The 13,472-nt window shown below is 48.4% G+C and overlaps 1 protein-coding gene across 3 annotated transcripts in view; it reads left to right on the forward strand.

Annotated features, from left to right (window-relative positions):
• ALPK3 (alpha kinase 3) overlaps positions 1-13,472 on the forward strand; it is a 55,548-nt gene that overhangs the window by 22,332 nt on the left and 19,744 nt on the right. For all 3 annotated transcript variants that reach the window (XM_019477726.2, XM_059714852.1, XM_059714853.1), the window contains exon 3: positions 10,871-10,988. In XM_019477726.2, coding sequence (XP_019333271.2) covers positions 10,871-10,988 — 118 coding nt within the window. The remainder of the gene's footprint in view (positions 1-10,870; positions 10,989-13,472) is intronic.

The raw sequence follows: 13,472 nt of genomic DNA on the forward strand, positions 1-13,472 counted from the left end.
CCTATCTGGGTAACCTGTCCTAGCAGTTACTACCCTCCTAGTGAGAGTTTTTTCTAATATCTAACCTAAACTTCCCTTGCTGCAAGTTGAGCCCATTGCTCCTTGTTCTCTTATTTGCCACCACTGAGAACAGTCTAGTTCCATCCTTTTTGGAACCACCCTTGATGATGGACATGATGGACACTGCCTCTTCTAGTGCTTGCTGAAACTAGGCCAATGCTGGCACCAAAGGCCAGCACTGAGAAGAATGATGTGTGCCAGCACTAACATGGACCCTGCTATTGAAACCCACAGTACTTGCCCCAGTACAGATGTCTGGGTCTTTGAAGAAATTAGCAGATCTCATACTGCCTGTGAACCTGAGCCCCTGATAATGGCATTGTCAATGGTGATGTCCCCCATGCCAGACACTTCTTCATTCTGGAAGGGACTTCTAGAAGTCCCAAACTAGTTTGTTCTCTATAAACAGGCCTTGGCAGGGCCTTCTTTCTCTTTGTAGAATGGCCTGGTAGGTCAGAAGGTTCTGTCAGCATAAATAGTACAAAAATATCTGGATCTAGCAGTACATCCTGCCTTGCCTACTAGGCCCAGAGCCTACTGTAATAACTGAGGTGAGCTGAAAAAGTACTAGCACTTCTTGTCTACCCCATGCTGTAAAAGTTTCTATGTCTTCGCTGGCATGCTCTTCTCAGAGTTCTAGTTTCTGGGTGCTGGTAAAGGCCCTGATTTCCAGTTCCCTGATGCTTTATTCTTACAACCATCCAAATGCAGACATGGGTCACTTCAGTAAAATTCATGCCATGTGATTTGGATTTACATTTTCATGAGCGTTGCCCAAATCTCCCATGAAAAGTAAATACATTTAGATTAGTATCCCTTGAATAGTAGTAGAATAGTATCCCTTGAATTTTCATCACTTTTATTGTTACCATTTCTAAGCTACATATTTTATTATTTGTACTAAAGTAACATCTTTAATTCCCAACTAAAAGCCAGGGTCCCTAGTGCTAGGCACTATGGACATAGAAAAAAAGGGTTCTCAAAGTTCTTCAAATTGACCTTGAGCACAGATAAGGTTAGACTGGGAGAGGCAACCTAAGGCTTATGGACTGGATCTAGCCCACAAAGTGAAATCATCCTGCCTGAAAAGTCTAAATATTGGCAGCAGCATTTCAGAAGTGGGGCAGTCCAGCGGTAAGGGGATTCTGCAGTGTTGGGTGGTGAACACAATGTGCTGGCAGCTATTCGGATGGCTGGTTTGGAAGTGCTGCCCTGCCTCAGACCAAGCTGTATTATTCCATCCCCTACATCCAAATACTGCTGATCTCTGGGTTATATAAACAGAACAAGAAGGGAGAACTGGGGTAGATCACAGTCGTGTGCTGGATGTAATATTTCCATCTGTAAGGTCAGATTTAGTTTTCTTATGCTAAAAATTCCCTTCTTCCCGTGAGTTATTTCTTACTTTTATATTGTAAGCATCCTTTTTCTGAAGTGCCTGGTTCTTAACTTCTATCAATATGTATTTTAAAAAACCTATAGTCACAGCCCTGCAGAGGTTTTATTGCTGGCTGATGGATATATTTAATTTTGCACCCTGTTGAGTAGAAGTACTGGTGGCAAAGGGAGCTGCTCAGTCTGTGAGGTGAAGCACATCTGTAAATTTTTGCAAGGTCAGGGCATATTACAACCCTGCTTCTATGGTGAGATCCTTCCCCTCAATCCTTTCCCAAGGTTTAAAGAAACTGGTTCCCCTTTAGATACATGCTGTCAGTGGCAGTTGTGAGCTGATAATGCACATCATTCTGTACATACACCTGGCTCAGACCAAATTCCTTTTCTGTCCTAATAGATCTATTTCTTAACAAGGTGGACATTGGGAACTCTCCCTCCTGAATTGTCAGCATAAGGGCCAGCTCTGTTTCTGACCAGCCTCAGCTGTAAAATGATTACATTGCTCAGTAAGTCTTTGCTGGTTCCCATCAGCATAACATGTCTTAGTGAATGGGGATGGTCTTATTATTTTAGATTATCTGTTTCAACTGCCCTTTACTTGTTTTGTAGCTGCTTCTTATAACGATCTCTTTGCTCCTCAAATTTCATACCTTCTTCCACTTCCTTGAGTGAGCATTTTCATTTACATAATGGGGTTAAACAAAAGTCATTGTTTTAGCTGGCATTTAGCTTAGGTTGTATCTGAGTCTTTCCCAGACTTGGGGAAGGGCATTTCATGCCCAAAAGCTTGTTTAATATCTCTCCCAATTATACAGTCGGCCCAACAAAAGATATTTCCAAGTAAACCTTGCTTCCTAGTGAAGGGCAATTTGTTACCTTGGAGTTTCCCTTGAGCTGCTTAACAGCATGTGGTGCTGGGTGGTGATAGCTGTTGTTTATGGTTGCCAGTTTTTGAATTTCCTCCAGTTTACATTCATCTGAGTTCAGTATTTCAGTCACAACTTCACTATGAGTTCTGAGAAAAAGGTAAGCCAATGCCCCAATCTAAGACTTTCTTCTTTCCAATTGTTTTCTCAAATAAATTTGCTTGCATTTTCTGGACTGACTCCCTGATCTTTCACAAGCTCTGCTGCTGAACTGAACTATTTCTTGTTGACAACTGATTTTAGACTTCCAGTTTTTCACCTGCAGGTTTCATCAACAGACCATTTCCCTTCTTCTAACTCTTGTTCTGCATCTCTGCTCTTCTCCTTGCCCTTGGCTAGGTTCTTGTGATAAATAAATGCTCCCTTCACCCATTCGCATGACATTTAAATTTTCTACTAAGCCTCAGCAGCTCAATACCCAGCCATGATCCTGATACTCCATCTGCTTCCAGGCTGGCTTTACCCTATAACCCCTGTGTGGGAACAGCATGGGTTGTGTGGAGCAAAGACCAGTCATCTCGTTTTTAGATATACTTTTTTCATTCAGTGACTGCTTTCATGTTCCTCATTTTCCTCTCCAACCCATGCTGCAGGATGAAGCTGTTGTCAAGAAGAGACCAAGTACTTCCCCCATGGTACATGGCCAGTCTCCCTGTGGCAGATGGGGAAGGGAAAAGTAGAGTGTATTGGCACTGGTCTTCAGCCATGGAGGCAGTGAGAGAAAACAAAGGGTGGCACTGCAGCAGCAGGGAACTCCCCAAGGGAAAGAAGTAGCTCTCAGGACTACTGTCACTGCATAGTGACCTTTTTGCTTGCCATTGGCACCATTTTGGCTATGCAGAAGCAAGTAACTCTGTGGTTCTTGGGCTGGGGTGGGAGAACTTGAGAATGGGTATGTATGGTGGGAAAGCATGAGAGCATCAGGTCCATAGAAAGGACCATAAAGGATGTTGACCCCCTGTGTGCATGTAGATTTTTCAGTGTGTAATAGGGAAACAGGGTTTTTCCCCCCATAGTTCTTCAAGTTTAAATCTTACCTGTGATATGACAAGGAGAGGGGTGTGGGGTCTTATTACATGGTAGCTGCCTCTGCAGATGGCACTGAGAGGGGATGGCCAGGGGCAGGAATACCACACTGATACCATGACACACTGACTCACTCCTGGCATGGAAAGGGGTGAGCCAGGGATCATAGTGACATGATGACTGTCCAGGCACTTGCACATGGGAAATTATTACTAGGCTAAATGACTCATTGCTTCTATACTGCTCCTGATGAGCTTTTTTTCAAAGGCCCAGGCACCAATGGGCAGAGCAGATCCAGACATCTGGGGCATGGCTTGATACTGGGTATACTAAGAGTCCCATGCCCCACTAGCAGCCCCCTCAGACTGTAGAGCAGTGGGCCAATTGCATAGCCAGAACATTTCAAAGCCACATCCATTTTACAGGAGTTGAAACAAATCTACCCATGTTTTATGTGAAGACCAGTATAAAAAATGCTTGTTTTTTTTCTAAAACATGGAGGCTTGGGATTTGACAAAAAAAAATGGCTAAGTATTTGACTGACTCCTGAGGCAACAGTTGCTACTAAGGTTCCCCCCAAAATGGGAACATTCTTTCAAAATTGTGTTCAGCTTTTTCATAAAGTATAAGGAGGTTTTTTTGGTTAAAAAAAACAAAACCCAGCCATTTCTCAAAGAAAACCCTGTGGTTTTAAAAAAATTCTGATTATGCTATGCTGTAAGAGCACATTGCTAGCATCTTGTGTAATAAGCAGACAGCACACAGGGCACCACAGTGCCCACTGCCCAGTCTCATCTTGCCTTTGTTTGTGGAGGACAGGCCTCCCTCTGTTCAAGACTGGCACCTCCTGTGGCAATCACATCTCTCAGTTGTGCAGCTGTGACAGGTGCCCTGTGGGCTGTCTCTCTGTGGCATGTTCTTTGTACTCATGATGCTGTGATGTTGGGCATTAGAGACAAAGTGAGGTAGCTGTACCCAGTTTAGGCTTGCATTTGCCTGTAATTGCCCACTTCACAATGATAAATCCTGCAGAATATGGCCCATAGCAGTGACTGCAGAAGAGACTGTCAGCAGTCTTCAATCTGCGTGAGGAGATGACACAAAACTGCAGACAATTTGTCCCCCCATCTCCCATGGGTTGGAAGGCTCCACACTGCTTGTTACTTGTGGGGTTATTGCTGGTTGATGTGAAAGCAGCTGTCAGCAAACTGTCTGCATCGGCTGTATGAGGAGTTGGTGGGAGGGACGAGTTGCAAAATGACAGCTGTAGGAATTATGAATGGCTACTTTATTTGCACTGGGCTTGTATTACCACCAGATCTTCAATACTGTGGTCAATGGCTGAGCCTGAGGCTGTTTTGAGGATCCTCACAAACAGTAACCTGGCTGGGTTAGCTGCTTGACCCCAGCCATTAAGTGAATGCTGTTATAGCCAGCAGATAGGGAGGTGCAGGGGGTGAGCCCCCAGCACTAGAGAGGCATTGGACTCTTGCTCCTACCTTCAGCAAGGCAGCCTGCTGCCAGCTCCCTTGACTGGGGAAGGGCCTGTCATGAGGCTGTAACCAGAGCTGCAGCTCCCCCTGCCCTGGTGCTTGGGGAGAAGGGGTGGAGGTGGGGGGGGGTGGAAAGGAAGCCAGCTTGTTCTTGGACAGTGTATATTCAGTGATTCCCTCCCTCTCAGTGTTGTCTCCAGTTACAGCCTCCTGTGCCATCACTCCCTTGGCTCTTCTCAAGGCTGTAGCAGGGTGGGGAGGGGACCTTGGTATCTCTGGGTGCATCTACACATTCATTAATGCACTGTAGTTACTGTGCATTAAGTTTAGTACTTGAATAACAAGATACTAAATCCATGTGCAGTAATGCTGCTATGCAGTAGTGCCAGTGCACAGGTTTTTTTGGATGTTAACTGCACTACTGCGGAGTGGCATAGTAGCACAGTTTTGCCCAGCATGCTACTGCGCAGTGTTATTAGGCTACTGTGTAGTTAGTGTCTCATTTAGATGCAAACCAGGCAGAAAAGCTGCTGTATTCAAACTCTGACCCCAGTCTATGTTTATGGTAGGGTAGGGCTGGCCTCACACTTCCCTTTCTTGCTGTCTGCAGGATTTTTGCACCCGGAGCCCCTGGGAACAGATTTTCAGCCTTAGCCCCTGGTCCCTATAGGACTGTCCCATCATGCCCGACTCTCCCAATGGCTGAGGCTCCAGCACCAGAACAGCCATGGCTGAACTGGGGAAGTGGGGTAGGCAAGGGCAAACATGGTAGCTGGGGTGGAGTCCAGCCCAAGGATCTGTGCCAGCACAGCCTTCCTCTGCCAAGCAGCCACACTGAAGTCACTGGGGCTCCCAGTTTGCAGGGCGGGCCCATAGCAACCAGGAAGAGGAGCACACTTGGAGGTGTCATCTGTTGTGTTGAAGTGGGGCCATGCTGAACCCCAGGGATGAGGGAGAGGTGCAAAGGGAGCAGAGCAAGTAAAGGTGAGGGTATCAAAGGTCTAGCAGTTCTGTTTGGAAAATGTTGCTAATGGTTCTGCAGGGAATTGATCCCAGCCCTGAGCCCCCAGTGGGTGATGGGTGGTGGGGAAAGCAGGAGCAGCCAGAGCAGTCCCAAGCCTGTGAGGGCACAGGGTGGGAGGCTGAGGCTGCATTGTGCACTGGCTGGGAAGGAATGGCTCCTTTGTCCTGTCTATGCCAACTATTCTGAATGTATGTGCCCAGGGAGGCTGGGACACAGCCAGCCATGGTGCTGGAAAGCCCAAGGCTGGAGTGGGCTCACTGAGGGTATAGCAGTCACCCTTGGGGTAGCATCAAGCAAAGAGAAAGCTTCAGGGAATCTTCTCCAGTAGTAGTTCTGTGGGACTTCAGGACTTCAAGTAGCCTGGCTCTCCACAGCTGAGTGTCCTTAAAACGGGAAGTTGGTGGCTGACTGCGCAGTTCTCTGGAGGTGGTTTTAGGCCAAGCATACTGCCATCTCTGTTTTTCTGTCCTCCGCTAAGAGTTTCCTGAAGAGCCCTGCAGAAGCAGGCCCAACCGCACTGCAGCATTGCCTCACCCCCATCTTCTGTCTGGAGGCCTTTGGTCTGTCCTCTGGCCTCCTGGCTTCTCTCAGTCAGTTGCCAGAGATATGTCACTTCTTCCCTTCCCTTCTGCTATGGGAGGCTTCTGCCACCCCTGCCTGTTGGACAGAGGGGCAGCTGCCAGCGGAGAGATCCTCTGCCTCCCTTCCTTGGCTGGCTGCTCAGAACACACTAGATGGCCTGGAGAGAGCAAAGGGAATCCTCCTTGTTTGGGTCAGTGGCAGGCTCATCCTTCATCTCCTTCATAGGAGAAGAGTGTAGGGGGAGAAGATTCTGAACATGGGGGTGTGAAGCTGAGATACCAGACTTCCAGATAGCATGACCTCCTGGTTGGGCTTCACAGAGCAATCATAAATTGCATGCAGAAAGACAGGGCACTTAGCAAAGGCTGGCCAGGAAGCTGTTAGCAGTGCAACGTCTGGTGGCTTTGGGACAGGTTGAGAGGCATGAAATGAGAGGTCAGGAGAGAAGCAAAGGCCAAGTGGAGGGGAGCAGAGCAGGGAGCAGAAGAAAAGGCCTGGTGTTAGCTGGTGGGTAGGGTCACCATTGAACTTTTCCCAGGAGAGGAGGAGCCATGGCATGGACCTGAGCAGGGGGAACTGCATCCAGAAGGACAGGGGATGGGGCTGACCCTGGCAGCAGTATGCAGGTGCATTGGAAGGGTAAGAGGTGTTGTGGTGGCTGGGATGAGGAAGAAGTGCTGGCCCAGGGCAGAATCAGGACAGGTTCTGGATGAGATACAGAGAAAGAAGGGCCTGGATTTAATGGGAGCTGGGGAAGGAGAGAAGGGGAGAGAGGAGTGGGCAGAGATTGTTGCAGGAGGTGTTGTCAGTGACTGAGCAGGGCAGGGATGGCAGGAGGGGAGAGATGCTCACTAGAGGTGTACTGAGTCAGATTTCTGTGTGGTGTCACTGCAAAGGCCTGGGAAGTATTAGGGTGGGTTATCTCACAGTCTGTTGGGACAGGAAAGTGCTTCTGAGGAACAGTGGGAGTAGTCTCCCTGACCTGAACCGCTTGGGACTCTTACAGCCCCCTGGAGACAGGCGGAGACCAGCAACTCCTGTGGAGCCAGCTGAGATGCAACAAGGGAACAGAATGGCCCAGCCCCTCTTCCCTGTCCACTGCTGCTGTCACCTCCCCGATCCCATCAGGCTCCTGAACATTTTGACTCTTCTCTCCTCAGTCTGCAGTATCAGGCTGCTCTCCCTAGGGTCCCACAGGCCTGTCTTGGTCATGTCTTCTTGAACCACTGTTCTGTCCATTCTCCTCACTCTGCTACTTCAGCTCTCCCTCAGTGCCCTTATCTATGGCCTTACTTCTTGCACTCATGCCTCCCCCCGCTCTGCCTCCTAGCCCCACAACAGTCTCTCCATCCTCTCCTATCAGGCAACCCTCCTTTCCCCTTCCAAATAATCCCTTCTCCTTTCTCTTCCTCACTTGTCTCAGCCCTCCCATTATCTCTCTCTCTTCTGTTTTGATCAGACTGAACTCCAGAGCAGGGAACAAGTCTGATCTGTGTTTGCAAAGCACTGTGGAAATCAACATAACAATAGTGCCCTTCCTTCTAATCCCATCCATCAGCTCAATGGCAATGCCAGGGCTGAATTAAGTCCTGTCTTTGGTCTCTCTGCTCTAGTATGTGATAAGCATTTGGTCACAACTAGCGAGACCAAATTTGCTTCTAAGATGAGGCTCTTTCAGTCTGGTATGGTTGCTTCATTAAACACTGCACTGCTGAAATAATGGACCCTGGTGTAGGTAAGAGGCAGGTCACGCAGTGGCTACAGCACAAGATTTGGCATTGGGAGAAGCTGGCTTTCACATCTGGCTAACATAACACTGGGCTGCAGTCAGCCTCTTTAGAGCAAACCTAATGACATGCCACTTGCTGAAAAACTTTGTAACCTGCAAAGGGAGAGGGCTGTGTAAGTCCTGTGTGTTGTTAATATTAAAGGCAAATGTCTGTAGTCTGTGTATTTGCAGTTCTTGAATGCAGAGCTCTGAAGAGCCCCCGTTGGACTGCTCTGTGCTTCAGCCCATCCACAAGTAATCCTGACCATGATTTCTACCCTGCGGCACTGTGAAGCTGGCAAAGCAGGCTGTCTCACCCACAGGGAAAAGTGTTGCTGTGGGCAGGAGAAAATTCTTCATCCCTGCTTGTTCAGGACTTCAAGTTCAAGAGAAGCAAGAAGCTTCAAAAATGCTTGTTCTGTGTGCCTTCCACCTCCCCACCCCATCCTGGGAACAAACAGGGCACATCTGCACCATGGTGCCAGCTGCGCCCAGAGTAGCCGTGAGCACATCACACTCATCTGCTCCCATGGGCGTACTCCACACACCAAAATATACTGGTGGGGCCACTCCCAGGGGTCAGCTGCTCTTGAATTCATAGAGACAAGGTATGGAGAGCAGCTGCAAAGGGACACTTACTTATGAGCAGCCTCTCAGGCCTGTTTCCCAGTTTGGGGTGTATCAGTGGGAGTGGATAGACAAGCCCGCAGGATCATCAGGTAAATAGGCCTCCTTTAGGAGGTGAAGCTCACATTGGCCTTGCCCTTGTCTGTCCCCAGTGGCTGGGGAGGAGTAGGACTTCTCCTTGTTTTTGGTGTCACTCTACACTCCACACTCCTCAGTTGTGCCTGGAGGACTTGTGCTTTCAGTCACACTTCCACTAGACTGAGCGGGAATTCACCACCCCTTTACAAGGCCTAGCATAGTTTGAGGGTAGATGACCAAAGGAATTAATCCATCTCCCTCTCTCTACAACCAGCCCCTCAGACCCAGGTTCTGGGAAATGACTCCTTCCCCACACCAAACCCCTTTCTGGTTTCTGTGCTCCCAGAGACCTGAGACTAGAGAAGAGTCCTCTACCAGGAAAGTAGGATGGAGTGGCAGAGTGGAGTTGGAGAGTCCCCCAAAAAGGTGGAGGAAGAGAACACCTTGGAATACAGAGATGGATGGGGCCCAAAATATAACTCAAAGGTGGGGGCGGGGAAGAGCTGGGAAAGCCCTCAAACGAAATATTTTTTTTAGTTTTTCATTGCTGTTCCAGTCAGGGTCAGACATCCCTGCAGAGGCACAATTAGAGAGGGAAAAGACCACAGAATGAGCCTTTTGCTGATAAATCTTTGCTTCCATCCCCCAGACGCTAGCCAAAAGGGGTATGCAGCCCCTGCCACAGAATGAGTCTGTAATCCATGTGCTTGTTCAGCCAAGAGCTGCTGGGGTGCAAGGAGGTGTCCTTGGGTGAGGTCTGCTGCCTGGTTCAATGCCAGAGTTCAAACAGGAAGGTCCTGGGGGGTCCTCCCTGGAATCTGTAATAACCACTGTAACAGAGTTAATCAAGGAGCCACTGACTCAAGTGGTTTACCCTCAAGCAGGAGGGTAATTGCAACTAGAGATAGATCCAATTTTATGAGAGAAGGGAACATGTCCCTAAGATCTAAATGCTGCAGTTTGAGGAGCTGTTCAAGGAAGCCTTGCATGTTTATGAGCGGGGTGGGGTATACGTGGCATTCAGGCTTGCATTGCCAGAAAGAGAAGGGGAGAATGCAAAAGAGTATGCGCTGAGCGAAGGGCACCATCCGTGAACCTTGCCTGTCCTACATCTCACTAATAGAAGCCAACAAGTCATGTTTCTCCAGCGGACAGAGAACCCCAAATCACCTTCCCTAAGCGCACGAACTCCCAGTGCATCCACCAAATCATTCCAGTTGGTAGAGAGAACTGCGCATTAAGGCAGTTCTGCTGGGCCTGCCCGGGTGACCAGTGATCTCTCTGCTACAGCTGACCACAGTCAGAATTTATCTCTTTGCCTGGCTCTGAAACCAAGCAGTCATACATGTCATGATGTCATTATCCTGAAACGGCAGGCAACATCTGTTGTCAAAAGGCATTTGTAGGACATGAGCCGGTGGTGATGCAATCCAGGTTGTTTCTGCTTAGTGGAAACTTTGGGTTCAGCTTACAGAATGTGACACTTAGCGAAGATCTGGTAGCTCCATGGAGAATCGAGCGTCTGTTTTTTAACCTTAGGTCTAAGCCCATCAAACCCGCCTGCTTCATATAAAAGTGCCAATGTTCTCACCTCCTGTTTGCATCCAGTGTGACAGAGGATGATCCATTCCCCTCGCGTCAAGATTGAAGGGCTCAGATTTTTGCTCACAAATAGCTATATTCCTGGTAGTAATAAAAGATGAAAGCATATGCCCCTTATTTGCAAAATGCAATGTTCTTTCACTCCATGTTATAGCCCTGGATAAACTTGGGGAGATTAACAGTGTTCTCTGAGATTTAATTGTACTATTGATTCTTTTGGCTTGTAGACACAAACTTCCTTTCCTGTTTGTGTTATGCTCCCTATGCTGACATGCCATTTTCTATCCAGGTTTCCCACAACCAGAAGTGACTTGGTATAAAGATGATGAGGAGATGGACCGGTACTGTGGTTTACCAAAGTATGAGATTCTCCATCATGGAAACCGCCATACCCTGCAGCTATACAAGTAAGAAATCCAGAGGGCCCATGGTCATGACAGTTTAATTGCATCCAGACTCCTTGTCCAAATGGAGGGAGAATACTCACTATTTAGCATGGCCCAATCTATCTGCGACCATCTATCTGTATGAGTGCCAGCTTTAAGGCACACATGGCTCAATCCCGCCTTCCTTTTCCCCTTCCTCCCTTGTGCAGTCATGAGATTTGAATACCTAAAATGGTCATTGCCATGCAATGTTGGTTACTATCAGCCATTAGCAGCCTCTGCTAATTTTCCATCACCTTGTCCCTAATCCCTCCCCACTGTGGATCACATCAGTGTCATCTGTTCATATGACTCCTATCCTCCCTGCTGAAGGGCATGATGAGGGGCCCCCACTACACTAACTATTCTCTGGTGTCACGCAGGAAGCAGAAGGTATGAGAAAGCTCAGAGGGGCTCATATTTTCTACGCAGAATAGCTCTGGTAGCAGCATGTCTTACTGGTCAGCATGCAAGGAGGAGAACTTAGAGAGTGATGGAAGCGGTGAGAAGAAAAGGCAGGGGAAGTGACTAGTACCAACATGGGCAGATCCAGAATTGTGCAAGAGGAATGTGGCTCTGAGCATGGCTCCAGAGCTTGGAGTGAGCACTGCCTCCATTTACTCTCCCTTTCTCCCCTGGTGCACTGAATTCAGCAGTAGGGTGCAACTGTGGCACCGCACCCCGTTGGATCTGCCTCTGGGCACAAATAGCAATGAAGGCAACATTTGGATGAGACCAAATGAGAAGGGTAGAAGTGTCCTAGTGTGGCTTTTAATGGGCTTTGCTGGTAGAGGGATGAGGACCTCATCCAGATCAGAGGGGAGCCACAAGAAGGCTGGAGGAAGGGAGATAGAGACAGCTAGAACACACAGCAGGGTGCTTTCCCATGAGCCAGAGTACTGCTCATAATGCATCCCCCAAACTGGACTCTGATTATCTGACCCCAGGTGAAGACAATTGTCACAGCAACTTGAGCAAATGGTCAAAATATCATCACGTGGGCTCTGCTGGGCTTGTGGGCTGGGTTATGTCAGGATAAGGGCTTGGGCCCCCAGCTCCCAGTCACTAGGGCTGTGCGAGGCTTCAGACACGGCTTTGGATCCGGAGAAGCTTCGGACACTTTGGGGTCGGAAGCAGCACATCTGGGTTGAAACGCTGGCCTCGTTCAGCTTCCTGAAGCGGTTCAGAGCTCCCGAAGAGCTTCAGAGCCACACGGGAGCCGCCTCGGAGATCCAGCCATAGGGTATAATGAGGAAACAATAAAATATCTATAACTTTGGTTTTTTTGTCTACTTTGGATGAAATTTTCAGGAGTGGTAGACTCTGTAGAGAGGATGAAGCCTGCCAAGTTTCAAGAAGTTTGGTGCAGGGGCTTGGGGGGAACAGCACCCCAAATACTTGAAAGCAAAACTCCTGTCATGTCTATGTGTTGTAACACAGGGGGGTGAAAACTGCAGGAGTGGTAGCTCCTACTGAGGCCACAAAGCCTGCCAAGTTTCAGGAAGATCAGTGCAGGGGTTTGGGGATAACTGCCTCTCAAGCTGCTGACAGACAAAACTTGGCAGGCCGGGTGGTTGTCATCTGATCAGGGGAGGAGAAAGGGAGAGAGCAGTGTTGAACACCACTGGTGTAGTTGATTGTTGTTGCTATCAGCCTGCAACCTTCCTAAATCTCCTAGCTCATGTCAAGCTTGCAGGTAGAGATTTGGTACGCTGTCAGTTGCTCTGGATTATTGCAGAAGCAGGGGGCCTTGTGGATCACTGTCTGAGAGGCACCTTGGAGCTCTGAAGGCAGAGAGATGTGCTGCTAGGGTCAAGGTGTGCCTCCAGCCCCGTGTGAAGTGGGCTGCAGAGGGGTTTATATGATCTTATCAGACTGGGTCTGTTAGGGCAGAAGGGAAAATTGAAAGAAAAAACAGGTTGATGGAGCTTTGCAGAGCCTGAGAGAAGGAGCCAGTGTGGGGATTCACTTGGTCCGATTATGAATTCTTGGGTGCTAGTAGTTCCTCCAATGCCAATATTACAGCTCAGGCCTCCTGCATGTGGAAATTGTGGCTGCCTTGAATGGCTGTGTTAAGGAAGCTCTTATCTGGATGCCTGTTCAAAATCAGCCATACTATTGTTGCCATTGCTGTGAAGTGTGGGGGAAAGATGCCTATAGGCATCTGAGTATCTTTGATCTAAGTAGGGCAAGAAGGGGGAGTGCAAGGCTGCATCCCTACAGCTGATGAAGCAGTGACATTAGGCAGCCATACAGACTCCCCAGAGACCCCTCCAAGGCAGCACCCTCCACAAAATGTAGAGCCATGGGATATGCAGAGTTCCTGCATAGTTCTCACTTCACCCAGACACTTCCCTTTTCTAAACATGGATTTCAATGGAAAAGGCTTTGTTCTTTTAATCAATGTTAGGAGAGACCAGAACTGGGTTAGTAAATTACTGGCATTTCACAAAGACTTGGGCTTCA

Source organism: Alligator mississippiensis, chromosome 11 (genome assembly GCF_030867095.1).
Source record: "Alligator mississippiensis isolate rAllMis1 chromosome 11, rAllMis1, whole genome shotgun sequence".
Taxonomy (NCBI): Eukaryota; Metazoa; Chordata; order Crocodylia; family Alligatoridae; genus Alligator; species Alligator mississippiensis.